The sequence below is a fragment of the Schistocerca gregaria genome, chromosome 5 (genome assembly GCF_023897955.1).
Source record: "Schistocerca gregaria isolate iqSchGreg1 chromosome 5, iqSchGreg1.2, whole genome shotgun sequence".
Lineage (NCBI taxonomy): Eukaryota > Metazoa > Arthropoda > Insecta > Orthoptera > Acrididae > Schistocerca > Schistocerca gregaria.
In genome coordinates, this window is record NC_064924.1 from 304,422,288 (window position 1) to 304,446,984 (window position 24,697).

The 24,697-nt window shown below is 39.7% G+C and overlaps 1 protein-coding gene across 10 annotated transcripts in view; it reads right to left on the reverse strand.

Moving 5' to 3' along the window:
- LOC126273157 (rho guanine nucleotide exchange factor 18) overlaps positions 1-24,697 on the reverse strand; it is a 552,051-nt gene that overhangs the window by 212,324 nt on the left and 315,030 nt on the right. For 8 of the 10 annotated variants that reach the window (XM_049976619.1, XM_049976617.1, XM_049976615.1 and 5 more), the window contains 7 exons: positions 23,643-23,811; positions 20,283-20,403; positions 17,647-17,848; positions 11,991-12,148; positions 10,590-10,685; positions 6,564-6,630; positions 1,551-1,662 (listed from right to left, as the gene is read on the reverse strand). In XM_049976619.1, coding sequence (XP_049832576.1) covers positions 1,551-1,662; positions 6,564-6,630; positions 10,590-10,685; positions 11,991-12,148; positions 17,647-17,848; positions 20,283-20,403; positions 23,643-23,811 — 925 coding nt within the window. The remainder of the gene's footprint in view (positions 1-1,550; positions 1,663-6,563; positions 6,631-10,589; positions 10,686-11,990; positions 12,149-17,646; positions 17,849-20,282; positions 20,404-23,642; positions 23,812-24,697) is intronic. The other 2 variants (XM_049976623.1, XM_049976622.1) reach the window with 1 other exon arrangement.

Sequence of the window (24,697 nt, forward strand, 5' to 3'; positions counted from 1 at the left end):
TCCTATTTTGTAGATGTACACGTCAAGATGTGATCTGATATCGTGAAACTGGTCATCGTACTGTAAATAAAAAGAAAAGTTTATATACAGTAGAAAGCAGTTTATTTCTGAAACAAGGATCACTTCATCTGTGTCTGCCTTCTTTTTTTGCTGTCGTCTTGTCTCACAGTCTATCGTTCAGCATTTCCTCCCACTGTAGTACTCTGAGATTCACTCAATCCTTTAACTAGTCTCTCCACTTTGTTCTGGTCTTCCCATATGGTCTTTTGATCCATAGGTCAAAACTTGTTGATAATGTGATCAGTATAAAGTTATCTTTGCTTTAACATGTATTTCCAATTCTTAATTATGTCTGATACACAATAATCAACTTTCGAGCAGTTTTCTACCCTCTCCTAAGTTTCTTCCTTGATGTTTCCTTTCCTTGTTAGCTTACTTCATGAATGTTCAAAAGCATCTGTTTCTTTAATAATGTTTCCAACACAACTTATATCCTTCATTTTTTCATTTTCCCTGCTGATTTTTGTTACCTCACATTTTCTTAAACTTACTTCCACGTGTGTTTCTTCAATTACCTTCTGCCAAATATGAAGCTGGTCTTCCAGTTTCTGCTCATTGTCTCCTCAAGTCATGATGTCACCTATATATGTTATGATTTTCATTCACCTGCTGCTGACTCTTGATGAACTTTCCTTGTGGTGTTGTTCTCCCTGACTACTAAAAAGCACTGGTGAGAGTACACTTCCTTGTCATATTGCTGCATTGCAGATAAGATAAAATATAAAAGATAATAATAGATCAGAAATTTTATGGAGAATATTTCATTCTTTCCATTCCCATCACTGACTCCTATCATCTAGAGGAGTCTTTGAATTTCCATTTGCTAGCTTCCCCACCATCACCAGTCTTCTGACATTTCATGCTCCACTTCATAAAGCTTTACTCTTTCACTATTTTTTGCAAAGTCAAGTTCCTATTGGTATTCGTTTGTTGGAGATTCAAATTGAGGAAAAATCTGGAATCTTTTGGGAATGGAGACATCATCACGAAATGTTTTCACTTGCTGGATACACATTAAGTGTCTTGAATTCAGTGATACCAAATGACTTCTGCATTCTCATGCTGCTGATTGTTGCTTATTCTTCCATCTTTTGCCATAAGGTTAAGGAAGTGTTCTGTATGTCTACCCTCTCCTCAGTCCTCTTTGATAAGGCCACTAGCAGAATGAGGGTGGCTCTTTATACTGGAAGTCTTTGACCACCGTTGCTAATAAACTTTATTCAAAACAACAGCAGTGGCAAACTATAGACACAGGACATTTCAGTTGACAGTTAAAGATGTACCAGTAGCCTACTCAACTAAAGAATATACCAATGCCAAACATGAGAAGGGGCTAGCAGGCATCATTATACTGTAAATGCTTGTTTTAACACCATTGTTGTCATGGATTCATAATTATTACTACATAAAATAAAATTATAAAACACACTTTCTTCAATTACAATATTATAAAATATATTGCTCTATTGTGACTCTGATGATGTACTTACTCTCGCAGTATAGTGCCGGTTTGTTTGTGACAGGTTTGGAGCACCAATCACAGGCATGTGCAGATCCATAACACGCTGAAACCCACTGATGGGGAACTTTCTTCGTTTTGTCCTATTAACACAAATGACAGTTTTAAATGCTTTATTATGCTAAAGGAGAAGTAAATCATCAAAGAAACTTTAACACATCAGACGATAAATGATTTATACTACAACAGACAATCTAAGTTTCAGCAATAGAGATCCCTAAAACAGAATGAAATAATCACTTCCACAATTTGGTATTCCCAGAACAGTCAGTGCAAACATACTGTGGCATGAAATTTGGCTACTACAAGAATATACAGAATGAAAGTAGAAGTCTTGCTAGAGACTCCCTTGTGGGGAGAAGCGGCAAGAAGAAACCTTACAAGATAAACTCATTCAATGTTCTGCTGCTTATTTCAGACATCATGAAAATCCTAACTTCTGTGCTTAACAATGAGAAGATGATAACAGAAATCTTTCAGCTCATGGGCATGCACCTGCCTGATACAAAACAGGACCTTAAAACCTATATGTTCACTATTAATTCATTGGGGTTCTAGTCAGACCTTCCAAAATTTCTAAAGACTGTACAGAGTAAGATTAAAACATGGGACCATCAGAAGCATATTTTCAAACTTTAAGTGCTTAAGTGATGTAGTACCTGTAATCTCTAAGGAGACTCAAATTTAGTGCGCCAGCATTATTTCTGTGCATAAATAACGCAAAAATGCACAGGTTTTTGCTACCACATGATATTAGCAGTTGCCACAAAAACATTAGTAATATCAGTCTTTGAGATTATCAATTCAAAGAACTATCTGAGCCATTTACGATTATGACAGGCTTAAGACAGGGTGACAGTTAATTACAACTACTCTTCAACTGTTCTGGAATACTCCCCGAGACATTGTTACAAAGAAAATCCTAAGAAAAAACAAATTGGAACCATAAAATATCAAACAAATTTAAATTGTTAGGAGTCACAGATGATTTAGCATTACTAGCTAATAACATACAAGAAGCCAGAAATCAAATAAGTTGACACAAAAAATTGGACTCCAGATAACATTATAAAAGACTGACATGATGGTAACAGGAACACTAGTAATAAACTAAGTAATAATAGATAACAGAAAAATAAATATATGAAACAATTTAAATAGCAAGGAAATGGCATACACCTTGAATGAAGACCCTGCCTGGTAAGAAAGAACCAATAAAACTATAAAGGCTCCAAAACTAACATGGCTACATACAATAAAAATATCTACCAATCAAAACAAAATTAAAACACTAGAAGAAAGTGGTTCAGCAAGAGGTAACATATGCAAGTGAAACTATAGTCAAAGATTCCAAGACTTACCAAGCGGGAAAGCGCCGGTAGACAGGCACAATGAAATAACACACAAACACACACACAAAATTTCTAGCTTTTGCAACCTACGGTTGCTTCTTCAGGAAAGAGGGAAGGAGAGGGAAAGACGAAAGGATGTGGGTTTTAAGGGAGAGGGTAAGGGGTCATTCCAATCCCGGGAGCGGAAAGACTTACCTTACGGGGGAAAAAAGGAGAAACGGACAGGTGCACACTCGCGCGCGCGCGCGCACACACACACACACACACACACACACACACACACACACATTCATACATATACAGACACAAGCAGACATATTTAAAGGCCAAAAGAGAAAGTAAGATGATAGAAAAGATTTCGAAATGCAACAGACAATAACAAACGTAATTGTTGGGTTCAAATTAATAATGTAAATAAAATAGAAAGAAACTTCCACATGTGGAAGTTTCTTTCTATTTTATTAACATGAAACTATAGTCACTCAGAGAAACAGAGTTGCCATGACCCTGAAAGTAGGGTGAAGAACAGCTAGAAATAGAAATTGTCCGGGTGCAAGTACGACTAGCACCTTGAAGGTTCACTCATCATGAAATTGAGAATCTCTATGATTTTTTGCCAGTTATCAATGTTTGCAAGATATCATTTTCAGAAATTCCAAGACTTTCGAGAATTTTTTACATTTGTGATCATGTAACAAATGACCACAGAAATAGTTTTTAAAATCAAACAATGGAAAATCCAGGAGGGAATTTAACAGTTTTATGAGAAGAATAGTTGCTACACACCGTATAGTGGAGATTCTGAGTCGTAGATACGCACAACAAAAAGACTGTTGGAAAGTGAGCTTTTGGCCAACAAGGCTTTTATCGAAAATAGGCAACATACACGCACACACTTACACAAACCAACTCACACACACGTGACCACAGTCTCTGGACACTGAAACCAGGCTCAATATATTTTTTTTTTTTTTGGGTGGTATAATTACAAACTAACAAATTTTTGGATTTTTTATTTGAAGGCAACACAAACAAATCTGAAACAGCAACGGGTATCCATGTAGCACCATCCTGTGCCAAGCTATTCATGGGTCACCTACAGGAATTGTTTCGAACCACCCAGAATCCCAAACTTCTACCTGTTTTACATTCACTGATGATATCTTTGTGATATGGACAAAGGACTAGGACACCCTATCCAGAGTCCTACAGAAACTTGACACCTTCTCCCACATTAACTTCACCTGGTCATCCTTAACACAAGAAGCCACATTCTCTTACAAGGTTTTGACCACCTGTCACTGTGCCCTGAAATGATTAAAATCCTACCCACTATCCTCCCACATTGGTATTCCACCACCCTATTCCAAGCCTGCTCTCAACCCCTTTCTTCATGGCTCATTGCCTGCACCAGACCTTGATGCGATACTTATCCCACACATCCCACTATCATCTACTCCAGTCCTGTTGCATGCATCTTCCGCCCCACCAAAGACAGGGCCACCTGTGATAGTAGCTCTGTGATCTGCCAACTATACTGCAAATACTGTGCCACTTTGCACATGAGCATTACAGATAACAAGCTGCCTGTTCACATGAATGACCACACTAAAATATGGCAAAGAGACAGCTGGCCCACCCAGTTGCTTAACATGCCACCCAAAATAATGTGGTTCACTTTAATTGATCACTCCACAACATCTAGATTCTTCCTATGAAAACCAGCGTTACTGAAATGCACAATGGCAACTTTCCCTAAAACATATTCTTCATTCTCGTAATCCACCTGGCCTAAACTTTCACTAGTCTCTCTCAACCATCTACCTATCCCTTTCCCTGTTCCCACTCCAGTACTATGCTCGTCTTATCCTGCCAGTTCACCTTGAAGTCCTTTCACCTTCTCTAGTCCTATGCCCTCACTTTTCCATTCCTCCACAGCACTTAATAGCCCTTTCCTGCCCCCACCAAGTCCCTGCTTGCTCCCTGCGGTAGCACTAGCATCTTCGCCTGCTATCCCTGCTCTATCTCCTCCTCCCCCTTGTTTTGTCCATTTTCTCTGCCGCCTCTCTCTGATCACAACCTCCTACCCACCTCCCTCTGACCATATCTTCCCCTCTCCCTTCTCTACCTGCCTCATGTGTCTCCCCCTCCTCCACAGACTCTACCCATTCCCTCCTCCCCCTCACTGTGTCCATCAAATCCTCTCCATCTCTCCCCAACCACACTCATCAGTACACGCAGTCTCTGAATACAGTGCAATAAAGAAGGCTGATAGTACTGAAACACATCTGTCATGCAATGCAGGCTGTGCACTAGGGGGCTTGAAAATCATTTATTTGCCACTGACATACAGGCCACTAAGCAAATTAAATTGATACAGCAGCACAATACTACTCCAACAGAGTATACTGATCATGCAGGACGGTATACTTGTTGAGTCCTGAAAAACTTTTCCTTGCCCCTGACATGTAAGCTGCTCTGCATATCAGGTTCATTTGACAGGCTAATACTATTTCCATATAACATGACTGTCATGCACGGCATCCCGTACTCCATGGACTGGAAAAAACATTTTGCCCAAACATCTACTCATATTAGAGCTAGGAGATTATACACCCCATAGTTTTTTTAGTAATTGTGAAGCCTGCTGTTCCCATGCCAAGTTTAGCTGAAAGCAAATCAGGGGTTTGGGAGGAGATCCCGGACATAAACACATGCACTCAGCTTTATACAAATATAAAATATAAATGGACTGGATTTTGTCTCATACATAATTATTTTGTTTTGATGACTTGTTACAGCTACTACTAATTGGTGGAAAGAGGTTCTAAAAAACTCTGCTTCAATAAAATTATAAATTATGTGATGAATGCTGCCACTAGACTCTGTTTGTGAGCACTGACCTGGTTTGAGTGCCATTAATCTCATGAAGTTGAGAAACTGGTCATCGAGCCAATAATAGGGCATTAAGGATAATAAAAGGGTGAAAATGTGAAACCAATATTGTAGTGTCATGTACATTATTGAGCAAACACCACTACCCAATTGAAAAGGATTGGGGAGCAGTATTCATTAAACTTTTCAGTTTTACCACTACAGATTGACACACTACTGAAGAGGCCACTGAGAAGAAACTATGATAATCACATTGATCAACTTACAAGTAGTACATTTCAATGTACAGTAACTGCAGGAACCTGCCTAAACAATTCATTAAACTGAAGAAATCGCAATTTTCATTTTTAACTACTGATTACAAGACTTCCATGAACTTTGTCTTCTTAAATTTTATTTGGAAGTCAATGAATTCCTTACAAATGATGTGTGAAACACTGGTGGTAATTTTACTGGAAGCTGAGGGGAAAATAGCAAAGCAATTGAATATAAATAAATATATTACACAAAGGCATGAGTCAAAAGAAAGAGAGAGAGAGAGAGAGAGAGAGAGAGAGAGAGAGAGAGAGAGAGAGAGAGAGAGAGAGAGAGAGAGAGATAAGGGGGTGGTAGTGTAGGATAAGGTTATGAATAAGAAAGAATTTAGTGCAAGATCATATTACACTTATTTCAGACACAATTAAAGTGTAATAGTAAGCAGCAATACAAATACTGACTTTCATTCAATATACTATTACCTTCTTTTTCCGAAAGAAGATACTGCCCCGTTTCCGCCTCTTTCCAGATCGATGGTCATATGCTGCACTGAAAATGAATGGAATATAAATAACCCTCCACTACTATATCTAAATTTAACCGTGCTTAATATTATAATTACTAATTTGCATTGCCTCATGTATAACTAAAAGGACTGTATCTGGTTGTTTTTGTTGGGAAGTAAAATAAATTTATAATTCTGAAAACATTAATTTCAATACCTTCCAAATGATCAGAAGGCCATCCCTGGAGATGTACATCACAGTAAATTAATGTTAAGCCTGAACAGCAATATTCATAAAAGCCATATTCATCAGCATGGTGGAAACACTGTAGTAAAGCTAATGAACACGGTTGAAAATCAGTATAAAATCCTATGCTGCCAGAATAAAAAATTGTGGTATCAGTGGGAGTGAAAGGAAAATGCCACAATGGAGAATGCAAGGAGATGGTGGAGTTGTTACTGAAGATGCAAAGTAACTCGAGATCCTAAAACAAGAAAAAAGTGAGTATGTGGTGAAGTTGTACGCAAAAGTGCAAGGTAATTCAGATTACTACAACAAGACAAGGACAAGGGTGTGGTACGAATAGCTACAACAATAATTCAGGCTCCTGATAATTAATCTCTGGGGGTTTTAGGATGGAAACAACAAATAAAAATAAGGAAAAGCGCTGTATCTTCTTTAACTGGTTGATGAATGATGCAAGGAAACACTTGACGGCACACAGATATGAATAATTTTTATGCTACCACCCTTTCAATGTGATTACACATACTGATATGCACAACCATACAGACACCCAAATGTAGCTGTGGGTAGGTGTGTTTGGGAGTCTGTATGTGGATACGATGTGACAGCCAAAGCATTCTGTGTCTCAGGATTTTTGCAGGCATGTGCGCACATACATCATGCATATACTTACAAAGTTATATAATACTGTGCATTAATTCTGTCCACAAATGCATTTCCTGGGTGGTTGGTACAATGCTTTTATGTGTTGGAAGAAATTTGAGAGCAATCCTAGAGTTAGTTTGTGTGTGTGTGTGTGTGTGTGTGTGTGTGTGTGTGTGTGTGTGTGTGTAAGTTAAGAGAAGGATTGATTCTGAACTGATAGCTTACGATTTTTTTTTTCTACATCTGGCAACAACTTTTCTGCAACTCCACCACATATCTATAATCTCCTAGAGACACAGACTAAAATGATAACTTGTTTGTCATCTTAAATTTATTATCATTATTATTATTTTATTATTATTATTATTATTATTATTATTACTGCTGTGCATTTCAATTGTGAAATAAGAATTTATTCTATGACATACAATAACTTGACTCCTGACACATACATATAATTATGATAAATAATGGAATAAAGACAAAACCAAAAGGAAGTATCGAATTCCTCTCATAGACATGTCCAATGGAAGCTCATTTTGATCCCATACCTATTTCAGTTCACAATCAAAATAACATTATGTTGACCATAAAATATTAAACAACTGCTTAGTTAACAGTTCATAAATAGATTCTTGAAAGAAATTCTGTTATTCTCCTCTCAGTCATGAAATAATGGCACTGTAAGAAAATAAGAAGCAATGAAAACTGGAAGTAACAAAATAACTAAAAGAAGCTGATTACAAAGCTAATGAATGAAAAATGAGAATATGTATGATGAATTTGGGTACTGAGAGAGATACAAAATTTAAGCAAAGATGAATGCTGAGAGTCAATGCTATAGCATCAAAACAGAAAGCTCTCAGGCACCAATATCAGTATGAGGAAACAAAATGATTCAAGTGGCAGAAAAAGCTACCAGTCATTGCTGTGATTTTCAGGTGTATGCTTAGCAGGATACTGCACAGCCTCAGGGCATATTCACACTGAATAAATTGTGTGTTTCACAGGTCTGTAATAAAGAGACCCTCTTGGATGGGAGACATGTCAGAGAAACAAAATGCAGAATAAAGATAACAACTCATTGAACAGCTGATGCTCCGAGTCATCAATAGGCTGATAAACAAGAGTAATGCAAATTCCTCTTCAGAGCTATAGCGTACACCTGTAACTGTGCAGTCAACACAGTCCCACCAGACTACATTGTGCCCCTAATTTCACTCACTTGGGCTCACACCTGCTGCTCCAGTGTTTCTCTACTTCTGTTTTATCTTCCCCTCCCAATCCACTCCTCCACATTGGTGTGTGCTGAGCACAATTTCCCATTTTTAGCCAGGATGAGCTCAAGGGTTCAACATTCCCATCCATGAACCTGCTGGCTCTCCCTCCCAGCCCCCAGCCATCCTTCCCTAACACTCCGTCCTCCTGTCTTCCCTCATCCAGTCCATTCCACACTGCCCATCAACCCAGCAGAGCTGCAGTGATGGCACAATGCAGTCAGTCAGGACAATGTAGCTGTACATGTATATGTACTTCACAGCTCTGAAGGAGGCAACAATCTCAGTCATGTTTATATACCTATTGGTGTCTTAGCTCTTTAATTATTTAGCGAATTATCAGCTTTACCTCATACATTAGACTCCACCAAGGACATTCTATTACCTTAAAAATACAGAATACATATTCAAGTAAGAACTGATACAATAAGATCCAATGTCCATTACGCAGATCTTAAGTGAAATGGTCATCAAGCATGTAAAACATACTGGAATACGTTTTCATTTTCAGCTTAATACAATAATTATTACAAACATGTAATTTTTTGCTTATTACATAGCACAAAATAATTCCTACGCTACTATAGCCAAATATCACACTACTTTAACTTATATGGTATACATTATCACACTTAAAGAGCGCAGGAGTCAAATGTTACAAAGAACTTAGATCGTATGATATTATCAATGATATCTATATAGAATAGTTTTGTAAGCAATTTATCTACACAGTACGAGTCAGACAAAAATAAACCCTTCTCATCTTTTTAAACTTCCACTACTATTAGCACTTAATTTTTGTATTATTTTTGCTAACAAGTTCTTGAAACTGGGCAATCCTGAATAATGAATATTCTTATGGAGAAAAGTAAATGCCTTCGGCTCTCTGTATCTATAATCGTTATCTTCAACACAGATTCTATGAAACGATCTGACACATCTGTTGATTGGAGATATACTTACTTGTGATTATAAATTTCATGTGACAATCTAGACATTGAGAATCAAAAGTTAAATACACTTAATATTTTGACAGTTCTCATTTAGGTCTGTAGGTCAATCATATCAACTGACAGGCAAGAAACTCCGTTCCAATATCAAGTTTGATTGTAGACGAAATGTTGAGTTAATACATTCAATTTCTCATTTTATAATATTCTCTTTGCTTTCGGCTATTTTTCATTCTTACCCTGACATACTTCAAACCATGTACCTCTGTCCCACACCTCCTGCATCTCACCCAGCATTTAATTGTGTGTAACCCTTATTATATCAGTTATATTCACATGGTTAATTTTAATTTTGTGATACATATTTTGTGGCCAATTTCTCTGTACCTACTGCCTACTCCTCATTCGACCAAGTTAGTGGCAACATAATATTATCAGTTGTGTTCTGGGACCTGCTATTTGGTTGTTACAACCCTTTCTTCATAGCTTAATGGTTAGTCTCTTCACTGATGTACAGGTGTTGAAATGGTCAATCAATATCAGCCACCGTAAATAACAACAGTGGTTGAAACTTTCATTACTTCAAAGCTTATGACCAACACTCATCCATAGAAAATGCCAAAATGGACTATATGATGTAGGACATAAAGCACAATTGGAAAGAACCTACTATTTAGCAGTCACAAAGCTGCCACAAACAATAAAATCCAGCAGCACAAAGCCTAAGCTGATGCAGTAGTCATGGAAGTGCAGTTTTTTTAAGGCACAAAATGATATTGCATAAGCATATATTCTTACAATAAAACTTACAACAAACTGAAAGAAACAGCTGCAAAACATAATTATTTGTATCTTTATAATAATGGTTGCTGCAATATACTCACTCAGTCAGGAATTCATCCAAAGCTATGTTGATGTGTGGGGTAACTAAATGCTTTCCTGATGGCATAAGTTCCTCTTCCGTTTCACTCTCAGTTCCACTGTAGCGTAAGCAATAAACATGAGATTCAAGCAGAAAGCCAAGCAAATTCATTCATGCCAATGCTCAGTAACAATAAAAAAAATCAAATGCTGGAGCATATTGCAAATAACTTCAATAACCAAATAAGCCTGGGTTTATCCCATGCATGTCGTAATTTATCACAGTTTTGATCCTTAAAAATAAACATACAAATAAAGAAAAGTCCTCTAAAATAAATTTCAGCTTGCATTTTTGAAATCTATTCATTGACAAATTGTGTTCTTCAGTGACAGCATAATTACATAAATATCTGGGTAAAAGCTGGCAGAGATATTTAATTTTTTTTTTTCATTCTTTTGCTGGCCTGTTACAATAGAAAGTAGACTTACAACATACATCACTTGAGATGCACATCCTCTATCATTTTAGCAATCAGCCAACAGCAGTCTACTGTCAATGTAATTTACATTTGCTGATGCAGTACTTAACAATTTGATGTCATTTAAGAAAATCACCTGTCTTCCACATCTATAATTAATATTTTCATGAGTCATGCAGTCTAATGCAATCAGAGTTTGTTTGGACATGACAAAGTCAGCATCTCTTTCTCCAACATTTCCAGATTGCAAAAAACGTTATTAGCAAAGTTCTGAAACACATCATGGAAGTCTTCACAACACAAAAACACATATTCATTATAGCTCCAAGTGGCATCATTTATTTACATCCAAACCAAAAACTTTGCTTTCAATCCTTATCCTCAGCCCCTGAACTGTTTTCTATTTAAGGATCAACAATGTTAAGTTACAATGTTAGTCCTCTTAAATTCATGTCTGGTTTTATTATTATTATTATTATTACTACTACTACTACTACTACTACTACTACTACTATAAGAAACTTTGAGTTCTGCCAGTCTGTACACATTTGATCTCAAACTTTCAACACATTAAATTTTCATTTGCGAGGTGACAGTCAACCCCACTAGATACCTGACCACACATTCTAACTGCATAAAGTAACAGAACTGAAAACATCTAAGATTCTGCATAGTACATCTCCGATAAATTTATTATAGATCTGTACATTTTCAAATGTTTATGACATAAAGTTCACAAAATTATTTCAAAATGCCTTACCATACTTGACAGCTAACTGTTATCTGTCATATTAAAGCAATTCAAATTGGCAGCTCAGTAGCAGACGGCAGCAAATTGTAGCATAAATCATGCCTAATTGCGGCAATTGGTGCACAGAAGAAACATGAAAAAATTGAAACATTTTGTAAAAGTCGTGCATAGATTTTTAAAAAAGTAAAACTTACGCTGGAATTGCAGGAGTACTGTCTGTAACTGCCTCACCCACCATGTCCCGCACGGCAAGTATTGATGGAGTTGAGACAGACTTCTGAAGTGGCAGGCGAATAGGCAGTAACCTCAAATTATCCATTTCTCTCTTTGCAGCCAGCTTATTGAAATCATTCTAACAAAACAATGAATGTGTGTATATTTCCATGCATTTTCTTTGCAGTTTTTAAAAATGTATTGTTATGAATTACACACATTGAAAAAATGTTTGCATCACCTCGGTTCCAAGAGTTACAGAAGCTGTACAGAAAATTGGAATAGAGATCAACATAAACATCATTTCCGCCCTTTTCATTGCTCATGAAAACCACATATTGCATGTTGTACAACCATACAGTGAGACCTTCAGTGGTGGTGGTCCAGACTGCTGTACACAATACCTGTAATCCTGTAATACTCAGTAGCACATCCTCTTGGACTCATGCATGCCTGTATTCGTCGTGGCATACTATCCACAAGTTCATCCAGGCACTGTTGGTCCAGATTGTCCCACTCTGCAACGGTGATTCAGCGTAGATCCCTCAAAGTGGTTGGTGGGTCGTGTCATCCATTAACAGGCCTTTTCAATCCATCCCATGCATGTTCAATAGGGGTCATGTCTGGAGAACATGCTGGCTGCTCTACACAAGCAATGTCATTATCCTGAAGAAATTCATTCACAAGATGTGCACGATGGGGGCACGAATTGTCATCCATGAAGACAAATGCCTCCTAATATGCTGTTGATGTGGTTGTATTATTGGTCGGAGGATGGCATTCACGTATAGTACAGCGACTACGGTGCCTTCCAGGGCCACCAGTGGGATACGTCGGCCCCACATAATGCCATCCCAAAATAGCAGTGAACCTCCACCTTGCTGCACTAGCTGGACAGTGTGTCTAAGGCGTTCAGCCTGACCAGGTTGCCTCCAAACATGTCTCCGACAATTGTCTGGTTGAAGGCATATGCAACACTCATCGGTGAAGAGAATGTGATGCCAATCCACAGCGGTCCATTTGGCATGTTGTTAGCTCATCTTTACCGCACTACATGGTGTCATGGTTGCAAAGCTGGACCTCACCATGGACGTAGTGAGTGAAGTTACGATTCATGCACCCTATTGAGCACAGTTTGAGAAGTTACATGACCTCCTGTGGCAGCACGAAAAGCATTATTCAACATCGTGGTTCCTCTGAGCTATAAGCCATAGGTAGTGGTCATCCATTGCAGTAGTAACCCTTGGGCAGCCTGAGCGAGGCACGTCATCGACAGTTCCTGTCTCTCTCTGTATCTCCTCCATGTTAGAACTTTGGTTCACTTCGAGACGACTGAACACTTCCCTCGTTGAGAGTCCTTCCTGGCACAAAGTAACAATGCAGACGCGATCGAACCGTGGTATTGACTGTCAAGGCATGGTTGAACTACAGGCAACAGGAACAGTGTACCTCCTTCCTGGTGGAATGACTGGAACTCATCAGCTGTCAGACCCCTCCGTCTAATAGGCGATGTTCATGCATGGTTGTTTACATCTTTGGGCGAACAATCAAAGGGACTAAGTCTATGATACAATATCCATAGTCAATGTCTATCTTCAGAAGTTCTGGGAGCTGGGGTGATGCAAAACTTTTTTTGATGTGTGTATAATATAACAAATTAGTTTTCAAATCACCTCTTCAACACTTCCGGTGTATTTTGGTTTACCATTTTATTTAACTATAAATGATGCAACTTATCTCTCAAAATATTAAAAAATCAAATTATGTTATTCCAAAAATTTAATTAATACATTCATTTGTTCCACAAGTCCTATCATTAACAAATAATTTTTTCAGGTGTGGAGAGCTTGATATACATGGACAGAGCAAAGCGACTATAAGATACTTGATTTGCATGCTGTACTGACAGTTAACTATCATCCAACTACCACATTTTTTGTGTGCATACGGAATATAAAGTGAATGTAACTTGAGTTGTCTGGAAATTTTAGAATTTCCTCAGCTACACTAAACATCTGTTCTTTATCTTCTTCTGCTTGCCTGAGATGCACACTACAACTGATGCTTTTAGGTGTCATCACAAGCAGCTGACGCTTACAAGCACAGAAGTATATACACTGTACAATGTACAGGCTGTCCAATACGGCCCATGCCTCTCTCGACTGTCCATTAGTTGTTTTAGTGGTACTTCTAATTTGAAGCTGATGAAAAGTATTGATGCTAGTACTATGCTGTATTGTTTCAGCATTGCACTGTTTCAGTTGTGAAGCCACCGCTGATGTGAGCGGGCACAGATACACTACTGATGAATGGTTAGCATCACGTGTCTGGGAGCATAAATATTCACAGAACACCAAGCAATTAGATAGATAATGAGTGCACTTAGAGGTGACTGGCAAAGCCACATGCCATAAAGCAATCCTGCTTAGTTGGAAGAAATGTTTTATTTTAAACAAAGTCAAAAACAGGCCACATAGTGGACATAAGAAAAGCTCTGGAATCATTAATTGTATGTCTCAATCTGATTTCAATGGTAAATTTTCCAACTTGTGTGCACCAAAATAGCAGGACCCTGATTGTTAACATTTTTATAAACAGTGCTCAGGCTGAAACAATTAACATGCTTCCACTGATTAATGGGCTATCTGATCATGATGCACACTTAACACTGTAGCACCTTACAGTTCTGAGGTGCATTCATACAAAGCAGTGAGGTTTATTAATGACAACAGGGTAAAACGTCTTAAGAAAAAGATGATAATGTGAAATTCAGTATGTTCTACAGCAAATTTGTGTCAATACTTTAATGTAGCTTTCCTACAACATTCTCCAGAAAGTATTAAAAAAAAAAAAAAAAAAAAAAAAAAAAAAAAAAGAGGAAGATATAGATAAGCAAAGGAGTTAAAATTTGTTGTAAGGGGAAAAGAGAAATTTATACAAAGGCCAGGATAAGCCAAGATCCAACATTATTTGCATTATACAAAAAATACTATAATATTTCAAGGAAAGTCAACAAGATGTCCTGAAACAGGTATGTCCTGACATAAATAGCTACTGCACATAATAAGATTAAAACTATAAGGGATACTATGAAACAGTAGACAGGACACACTATCACTGTACAAGACACAACAACTATTAAGCTAAATCACAGTGTTGTGAACGGTGATTTACAAGTTTCAAATGTTTGTAACATTCACTTTCTAAATGTAGCAGCAAAAATGGGATGACAAGGTTCAGTTGAAGAAGTAAGATAATAAATTATTTAGTTTGGTCCAGGAAATCATTCCTTAATACACTGCTTGTACATATAACAGCAGTAGTTATTAATTGAGTCTTCATGATCAACAGTGTCAAAATAAAGTGACATATCATAGTTCACACAGAAGGAATGTGGCTTTCTGGTCAGAGGGAAATTCCCATTATGTGCAAGAGCTGGGAAGATCTGCCTCATAATATGGGAAGGGACATTGTCACAATATCTGTAACAATCATAGGTTTTTTAAGTATATGTGAATGGAAATACTTATTTGGAGATTTTTCAAACTTGATTAGTACCTCAGCTCAAAGACATGGGAATAATAAGATTGTGTGGCTACAACAGTGTGGAGCTCCAGCACTCTTTGTTATTCAGTTGGAAGCGTTCCTTGATGAATAATTGTGAGGCCACTACATGGGTGTAGTTCAGGAACGTGTCCAACTCCACTGAAATGGCAAGATGAAGCTTGAATCTTATCATGCCAAACAAGTAATCATAAGGAATAATCAAGTTGCATATGACTTCAATATCAGCAGAAGACTAATGATGATGAATTGGGCATAGGGGTCAAGGAATCATTTGAAAGCAGAAGTCCTGAGATGCTCATTCTGCAAGATGTCCAGGAGGACATAGAGAAGGAGAGATCTCTGTGTAACACATGATGGTGCATATAGAAATATGTTGTTACATAGTTACACCATCTAATCAAAAGTATCTGGACATGTATTAACAGACATTAATATGAGATGTGTACACTCTTCACCCACCTTTATGAAGGCTTGAAGACTGCGCAGGACACTTTTAATGAGGCATCTCAATGTATGCGGGGGAATGCTAGATAATTCTTCATCAACAGCCAAAATCAAAGATGGTAGTGATGTTGGATTCTGGGGTCTGGAGCAAAGTTGACATTGTAACTCATCTCGAGAGTGTTTCATTGGGTTCGGGTCAGGACTGTGGGAAGAGCAGTCCACTTCAGGAATTTTATTTTCCACAAACAATGGTCTCAGAGATGCTGCTTTGTTACAGGGTGACGTGTCAATATGATACAATCATCATTCCTGAACTGTCCCTCTGCTGTACCCAGTACACAATGCAGTAAAACACGTCTATATCCTTCCACATTTACAGTTTTTAGAAGCACAATAAGAGAACCCACCATAATCATGCAAAACACCTACATTCTGTAACACCACTTCCTCTGTACATCACTGCTGGCTCTACAGATCATGGCAAGTAACATTCTCCAGGCATTTGTCAAACACAAACCTTTCCATCGTTTTGCCACAAGGTCTAGCATGATTCATATCTTCAGGTCACCCATTTGCAATTGTCCATTGTCGAGTGGTGTCGCTGTTTACATCAGGTAAGTGTCGCCTAGCAATGACTACAGAAGTGTGTGGCTTTTGAGGAGCTGCTTGACCACTGCATCTCATTCTTTTTAACTCTCAACGCATAGTCATCGTGCTAACTTGTCTCCTGGTAGCACTTTGGAACACATGGGTTATTCCTTCCACCTATTTCAAGTGCTTATTTTATTTTTTTCTACCATCACCACCACTACCACTACCATCATTTTTGCAACCACCATCCGCAGTACTCTGATGCCTCTGTCTGTAAGTATATGAGATCAGCTTCGTCTTCATTTAGTTATGTATTTTCACTTCACAAAAGAAGAGGTGACTCCGAAGCTTTTGGATTGGAATGTTTATCTTTGCAAAAACTTCAACCGGTTTTTTTTTTTTTTTTTTCCAGCAGTGGTCTTGTTTCTTTTACTGGCTGTATTGAAGCTTTCAACAAATGATTATTTCTGTTGGGAAGGAGCCGCATTTTTCTACAAATGAAATGACTGAGTCTCTGAGTAAAGCTATTTCTTGAATCATTTTTCTTTTCTGGACAATTTGATAATTACTAAATGTGCAGGATATTAATTTAAACCTTTCATAGCAAAAATATTTCAAATGGCTCTGAGCACAAGGGGACTTAACATCTGAGGTCATCAGTCCCCTAGAACTTAGAACTACTTAAACTAACTAACCTAAGGACATCACACATATCCATGCCCGAGGCAGGATTCGATCCTGCGACCGTAATGGCCGCGCGGTTCCAGACCGAAGCGCCTAGAACTGCTTGGCCACACCGGCCGGCCTTTCATAGCAGTGTGACTGATACTTGCCAATGCTGCAGATAGAATCAACAAAGCACTTAGCATAGATATAGAACTGAAAATAACTATTTTCAAACAGCAGCCATCCAAATTCTCCAATATAAGGCAAAGGTTTTTCACAGGATGCTGTTAACAGTTATCACATTTTTCTCAGGCTAATTTCAAATTCTCATCACTGAACAGTGACAGCTGGTTCTCCCCACTAACTTACCTGTAGGTCAGCCTCATTGAGTGAATGTGTAGATGCACCACCTGAGCCCCTAGCTGACCGACGACCTCCTGACCCAGCACTCCCTGTGCCACCACCTCCAAGTGATGCTGTCTCTGACAGCAGTAGACCAGTGCTTCCAGCACCATCTACACGGTCCAAGAATGGATCATCAGGCTCAGAGTCCAAGCTACTCAGGCTCATACTGAAAACATTAATGCAACTCTCAGTATCAAACGTATCTGTTAGTCACTGTGGCAAAGAGCCTACTTTCAAAAGATCAAATAAAGTTGTATTTGATCCCATGCACCTACATTTCCATGTCTGATTCAACACAAAAATATACTACAGTATAAGCACTTTAATATATCTACATTGTAAATTTTTTCTGTTCCTATATAAAAACTGGAAAATACTCAACATCAACATAAGTGGTCCTGTGTTACAAGCTGCTTTTCAAATTATGTTTATGAACTTAACGCACAATCCAGTACCTAACATTTCAGGAGAAAATACACAGCTTAGCTGAAAATTGGGAGATAGCAAAACTAAAGGCCCATTTTTCAAGAAGCTACTGCATTTATCAATCAAGCAATAAATTGCAGTTATCATACTTATCCTTACATTAGAGCCAGTTGTCACACTGCAGTGATAGTCCTCCTGTTTCCTCGGAGGGCAGGGGGAGGGGGAGAAGGACAGGGGGAGGGTGGAGGACAGGGGGAGGAGGAGGCGGGGCAGATGGACAGGGGGAGGGAGGGATGGTATGGGGCAAAGATGTGGGAGACAGAGGGTATGGGGCAGAGGAGAGGGAGACAGAGGGTATGGGGCAGACAGGAGGGGGAAGAAGGTATGGGGCAAAGGTGGAGAAGGGGGCAGAAAGGCGGGAGGAGGGCGCAGAAAGGCGTGAGTAAGAAAGGCGGATGAGGGGGGAGAAAGACGGATGAGGGGGGAGAAAGACGGAGGAGGGGGGAGAAAGACGGAGGAGGGGGGAGAAAGACGGAGGAGGGGGGAGAAAGACGGAGGAGGGGGGAGAAAGACGGAGGAGGGGGGAGAAAGACGGAGGAGGGGGGAGAAAGACGGAGGAGGGGGGAGAAAGACGGAGGAGGGGGGAGAAAGACGGAGGAGGGGGGAGAAAGACGGATGAGGGGGGAGAAAGACGGAGGAGGGGGGAGAAAGACGGAGGAGGGGGAGAAAGACGGAGGAGGGGGGAGAAAGACGGAGGAGGGGGGAGAAAGACGGAGGAGGGGGGAAGAAAGGCGGAGGAGGGGGAGAAAGGAGGGGGAGGGGAGAAAGGAGGGGGAGGGGGGAAGAAAGGCGGAGGGGGGGAAGAAAGGCGGAGGGGGAAGCAGGCAGAGGAGGGGGGAAGAAACATGGAGGAGGGGGGAGAAAGACGGAGGAGGGGGGGAGAAAGACGGAGGAGGGGGGAGAAAGACGGAGGAGGGGGGAGAAAGACGGAGGAGGGGGGACAAAGACGGATGAGGGGGGGGAGAAAGACGGATGAGGGGGAGAAAGACGGATGAGGGGGAGAAAGACGGATGAGGGGGGGAGAAAGACGGATGAGGGGGGGAGAAAGACGGATGAGGGGGGGAGAAAGACGGATGAGGGGGCGAGAAAGACGGATGAGGGGGGGAGAAAGACGGATGAGGGGGGAGAAAGACGGAGGAGGGGGGATGAAGGCAGAAGAGGGTGAGGAAGATAGAGGAGGGGAATATGGGAGAGAGAGGTGGGGTGGGGGGGAAGAGAGGAGCAGGAAGGAGGTGGGTGAATGAGGGAGTGGTGGGGGAGGGAGGTAGAGAGAAAGTTTGAGGAAGATAGAATAAAGGGGGAGGGGAGGCGTAAAAGTTGAGGAGCAGGATAAAATGGGGAGGAAGGGAAGTGGTTATGGGGAGGAATTAGTGGGGTAGTGGCAGAGGGGAGCAGCAAAGAGGCAGTAGGAGGAAGTGGAGATGTGAATGAAAGGGGGGAAAATGGAGATAGAATGAAACCAAGTGCATGATGGTGGGAGGGAGAAATTTCATTATCTTTACCGTCCCTAGTAAAAAGGGTAATATATTTTATGTGGGAAAAAAAAGATCTTTACAGTCTGCAGACATGTCACTTGAGTTGAACGGCATGGGTGGTAAACCCTTTCAGTTTCACTGTCTTGCTTAAGAGTAAAACAATGATGCAAGCAGTGAGATTCAAATCTACACGCATAGTTGGCCATGATTTGTACACAGCTATTACACAAGTTGGCCACTGGCCCACTACACATATGTTTCCCTTCTCAAGTAAATGTGAGACAGTTCACAAGCACTAAATCTTCCATTTCTGGGGAACTTCTAGGTTTTGGCCCTGAAATGTACAGACAATATTTCCTCATTTATGAGTGTTCTAACAATCCCACCAAGTCTGAAATATGTTTACATCGAGACCTTTGAACTTCACCTTTTCCATTAGATAGACTATAATATAATGAAACAGACTACAATAAACAAATATCTTTCACTCCTGACTAGAGTGCTGATGCTCACTGAAACTAGTGGGATGTTTGAACGCACACACGCAAGCACCAGGCCTCGATTAACTTTTAAAAAAGTTGCTACAAATGTAAAATATTTGTGAAGCATAATAACATATTTAAGAAGTATATCTCTTGCCTCCTTTGTCTTTCCGATTTTCTTTTTGCCCTTCCACCGGTGAGGTCTTCCAGAGCAGTCCAACTCCGCCGCCGAGGCACATCTCCACTACCGTCTCGGCACATCAACCAGTCTTTAGGAGCTTGAAAACAAAATTTAGTGTGAATCATTTTACAAACATATTCTTTGATCTACTGTGAAAGTTTGAAGTATGTGTCTGAGAGACTACAGGAAAGCATGAAATATAAATCAAACAATCAATTGCAGACAGATAAAATAATTAATGCACCTCTTTCCTTAATACGAAATAATTCTTCCTGGGACACTAGTAAATCATAGCAACCATGTGACATTACATTGATTCTGGGTTCAAATTGCTGACTAGAAATACTATTCAACATTATTTAAATTTTTGTCCTCTGTTTTTTCTGTAGCTGCTGGTGTTTTTCCTCTCCTCAATTTTGCCACCCCCCCCCCCCCCTTTCTCTTTGCATGATAACAGTGTGTCTTTGGTTCTAGAAGCATGGAATTCTGTGACTTTCAATTCTGCCTACTGACCTTATGAGTACAATTTTTTGGATAGTTACTTGTCTTTGCACGTTTGCTGACCTGATTTTTAGCTCCTCTCGCATAAAAAGAAGAGAAAGAGACACACTAGATCGCGTGTTAGATATAGAAGATCAACTGACTGACCTGTAAGTGTTTCACTGGATTAAAAACTTAAAAACTGCCACCTGACTAGTACTATTATGCAGTGTCTTTCTGAGACCGTATGCCCAATAAATTTTTCACAGTATTCTCCATCCCTTGTGCTCCACATGTACTGTAAACTGATGAAACATTTTTAAAAAAATGTTAAGATAAATAAAAAAATGCATATGTCACGCAAAAAGGAAATGCAACAATTTTGAACCCCACAGAAAATTCTCAAGTAGCATATGGAAAGATAAAATGCATGTTGGGTTTGACATTGCTCAAATCGTGTGATTTCATAACTCTGCCAGATGTTATTTCCTAAACTTAGCCCAGAACATACACTATTTGATCAAAAGTATCTGCATACCCCCCAAAACATACATTTTTCTTACGAGGCGCATGTTGCTGCCACCTACTTCCAGGTACTCCCAACCAGTGACCAGTAGTCATTTACAAACCGTGAGAGAGCAGACTGGCTCCGCGGAACTCACGGACTTCGAACTTGGTCAGGTGATAGGTTGTCACTTGTGCCATACATTTGTACATGAGGTCCACTGTTTCCTATGTGATAGTGAAGTGGAAACACGAAGGGGCACATACAGCACAAAAGCGTATAGGCTGACCTCGTCTGTTGACTGACAGATACGCGACAGTTGAAGAAGGTTGAAATGTGTAAAAGGCAGACATCTATGCAAATAATCACACAGGAATTCCAAACTGCATCAGGATACACTGCAAGTACTATGACAGTTAGGTAGGAGGTAAGAAAACTTGGATTTCATAGTCAAGCAGCTGCTCATAAGCCACACATCAAGCAGATAAATGTCAAACGACGCCTCGCTTGGTGTAAGGAGTGCAAACATTGGATGACTGAACAGCGGAAAAATGTTGTGTGGAGTGACGAATCACAGTACACAATGTGCCAATCTGATGGCAGGGTGTGGGTATGATGAATGCCTGGTGAATGTTATCTTCCAGCGTGTGTAGTGTCAACAATAAAATTCACAGGTGGTGGTGGTGGTGGTGGTGGTGGTGGTGGTGGTGGTGGTGGTATGGGGTGGTCGTGTTTTCCATGGAGGGGTCTTGCACCCCTTGTTGTTTTGCATGGTACTATCATGGCACAGGCCTACATTAATGTTTTAAGCACCTTCTTGCTTCCCACTGTTGGAAGAGCAATTCGGGGATGGCGATTGCATCTTTCAACACAATCGAGCATCTGTTCATAATGCACGGCCTGTGGTGGAGTGGTTACAGGACAATAACATTCCTGTAATGGACTGGCCTGCACAGAGTCCTGACCTGAATCCTATAGAAAACCTTTGGGATGTGTTGGAACGCCGACTTCGTGCCAGGCCTCACGATCAACACTGATACCTCTCCTCAGTGCAGCACCCCATGAAAAATAGATGGCCATTCCCAAGAAACCTTCCAGCACCTGATTGAACATATGCCTGCAAGAGTGGAAGCTGTCATCAAGGCTAAGGATGGGCAAACACCATACTGAATTCCATCATTACTGATGGAGGGCACCAAGAACTTTTAAGCCATTTTCAGCCAAGTGTCCGGATACTTTTTATCACCTGACACACGCTAGCGCAGGATCAGCAATGCAACTGAAGGAGGATGTATATTTTTTTCCCCCAATATGAGAAGCAGCAGCAAAATCAGACATCAATTTGTTTCAGAAAATTCAATATGGATCATCACCTCGAAGCTTTCATTAATACACATCAAGAATACACTGATGTACATTCACCACTGCTGCAGGGCCATGTCAGTGCTATGTCAGTTGTGAGTACAGCATCCTGGAGGTAAGAGACACGAGTCTCCACGACCATGGCATACACAATGAAAATGTGCCTGCGAGCAATATTGTGCAGCCAAACAAAGTCAGGAACAGAGTTTCCCACTCACAATGTTTGTGGCACTAGATAGAAGTACTATGATATCCAACATCACGTGATAACTTGGTCATGCCCTCACAGGCAATGAAACCTGCAGGGACTATGCCCAGAACTCTGCTACAGATTCTCTAGTACTGCTGAAGACAATCTGGGAATGGATTTTCAACACTTTGCTTTAAGCATAGAACTGTTTCATTTACTAAGTGATAGCTCTTTCATGCCAGCCACACTGATACATCCTAAATCAGGAGCTGTGTTGTGCACTCTCTTCACTGCATCAGTGAATTGTTTGTGTTTACTAGTTACACTAGTGATTCAAATGCCAATATACATGAATGTATCTGAACTACTCCAACTAAGGTTCAAGAATCTCAAGAGTAATCATTTGTACTTTGTTAGAATAAATCAAGTATTGCATTTTTTGGAATTCCTTACAAATTCTACAGCCAGACTGACTTCATGTCATCATCCAGCAGGCTGCTGCTACTTTCAAATAAACGCTCTGTGTGTTTTCTCGGGCAAATTTCCTCTCTACAACCGTCCCAAATGCTGTGTGTGTCGCTTATTAAACTTTAATTTCAACCACTCCGAATGGTGCCAGTACATTGCAACAGTCGAGGCTGCCTTGCCAATGGCCAACTATGTCGAAGGACTACAGTATTCTGCAGTTGATGCTCTCTCATGCACTTAAAGAAACTCAGGATGCGTTTGTGACAATGTAACACAATTACACAATGCATTCTGATTTACCAATACTTTTTTTATATATATCAATGCATACCTTTTGTCTGTAGAGTTTCTGGGAAGCATGGGTTTACAGAAGATCCCAAGGGTGTGGGTTGTGTTGGTGATGAATTGAGTGAAGCCTCAACATCCAAGTCAGATGCACCTTCATTATTAAGAGATGGGCAAGAAGCACTCAGTCGGGAATACTGTGTCAGCCCCAAGATCTAAAAATAAAATAGCACAATATAATGAAAAATGTAAATCTGATTACAATACTGTAAAACTGTGTGGTGCTAAACATCTTCAGTATATAATGGACTTGTATATACAAATGAATTACTATGTAACAATCCTGTAGAATGAGATATTGACATAGCACATTAAATATTTTTCATTAAAACCAAGCCAATAACAAGAAGAAGAAAAGATTCATGAAATTTTATCTCCAATAACTAGTATGGTAACAATAAATAGCCTGATATGAAACTATTTTATCTTTCTCCACACACACTCTGAAATCACATCATCTTCCCCAGTACAGTTGTAGAAATAAAAAGAAAAGGGAGGTGTAAGTTATTCAGTCACATAGTTGAGGAGCATTAGAGCAGCAGTATGAGGGAAAGGGGAAAAAAATGTTAAAATGTCAGTTGCAGAAATGAACATCAATCTAGCCCACTGTGGCAGTATATGAGTGTAAACTCTGTGAAATGAAGAAGGAAAAGACATGTTGTTTACAAAATGAAAAGAGAAGGTGACTACGAATGTGATAGAGACACACAAAAGTTTTGGTAAACACATACAGAAATAGAAGTGGGAGGGAGCACCAGATAATAGAAAGTGCTTGGATAAAGTGCTTGGATACAGCTACAATGTGCCGAGAAAGGATGAAAGTGCGAGACAAGAGGAAGTACTGCTCTACATTGTAATTCTGAGGAAAACTTTCAGAAGTAAGATATTCTAAATTAGGAATGAGTTTTAACAACCATCCATACCCATGATATAAAGAATCTGTTAAAACACTCACTTCTGATAATAAATATGCTCATATAAATTTGAAGAATTATGATGTGCTAGGCATTCGAGACAAAATACACACACACAAGCTACAAA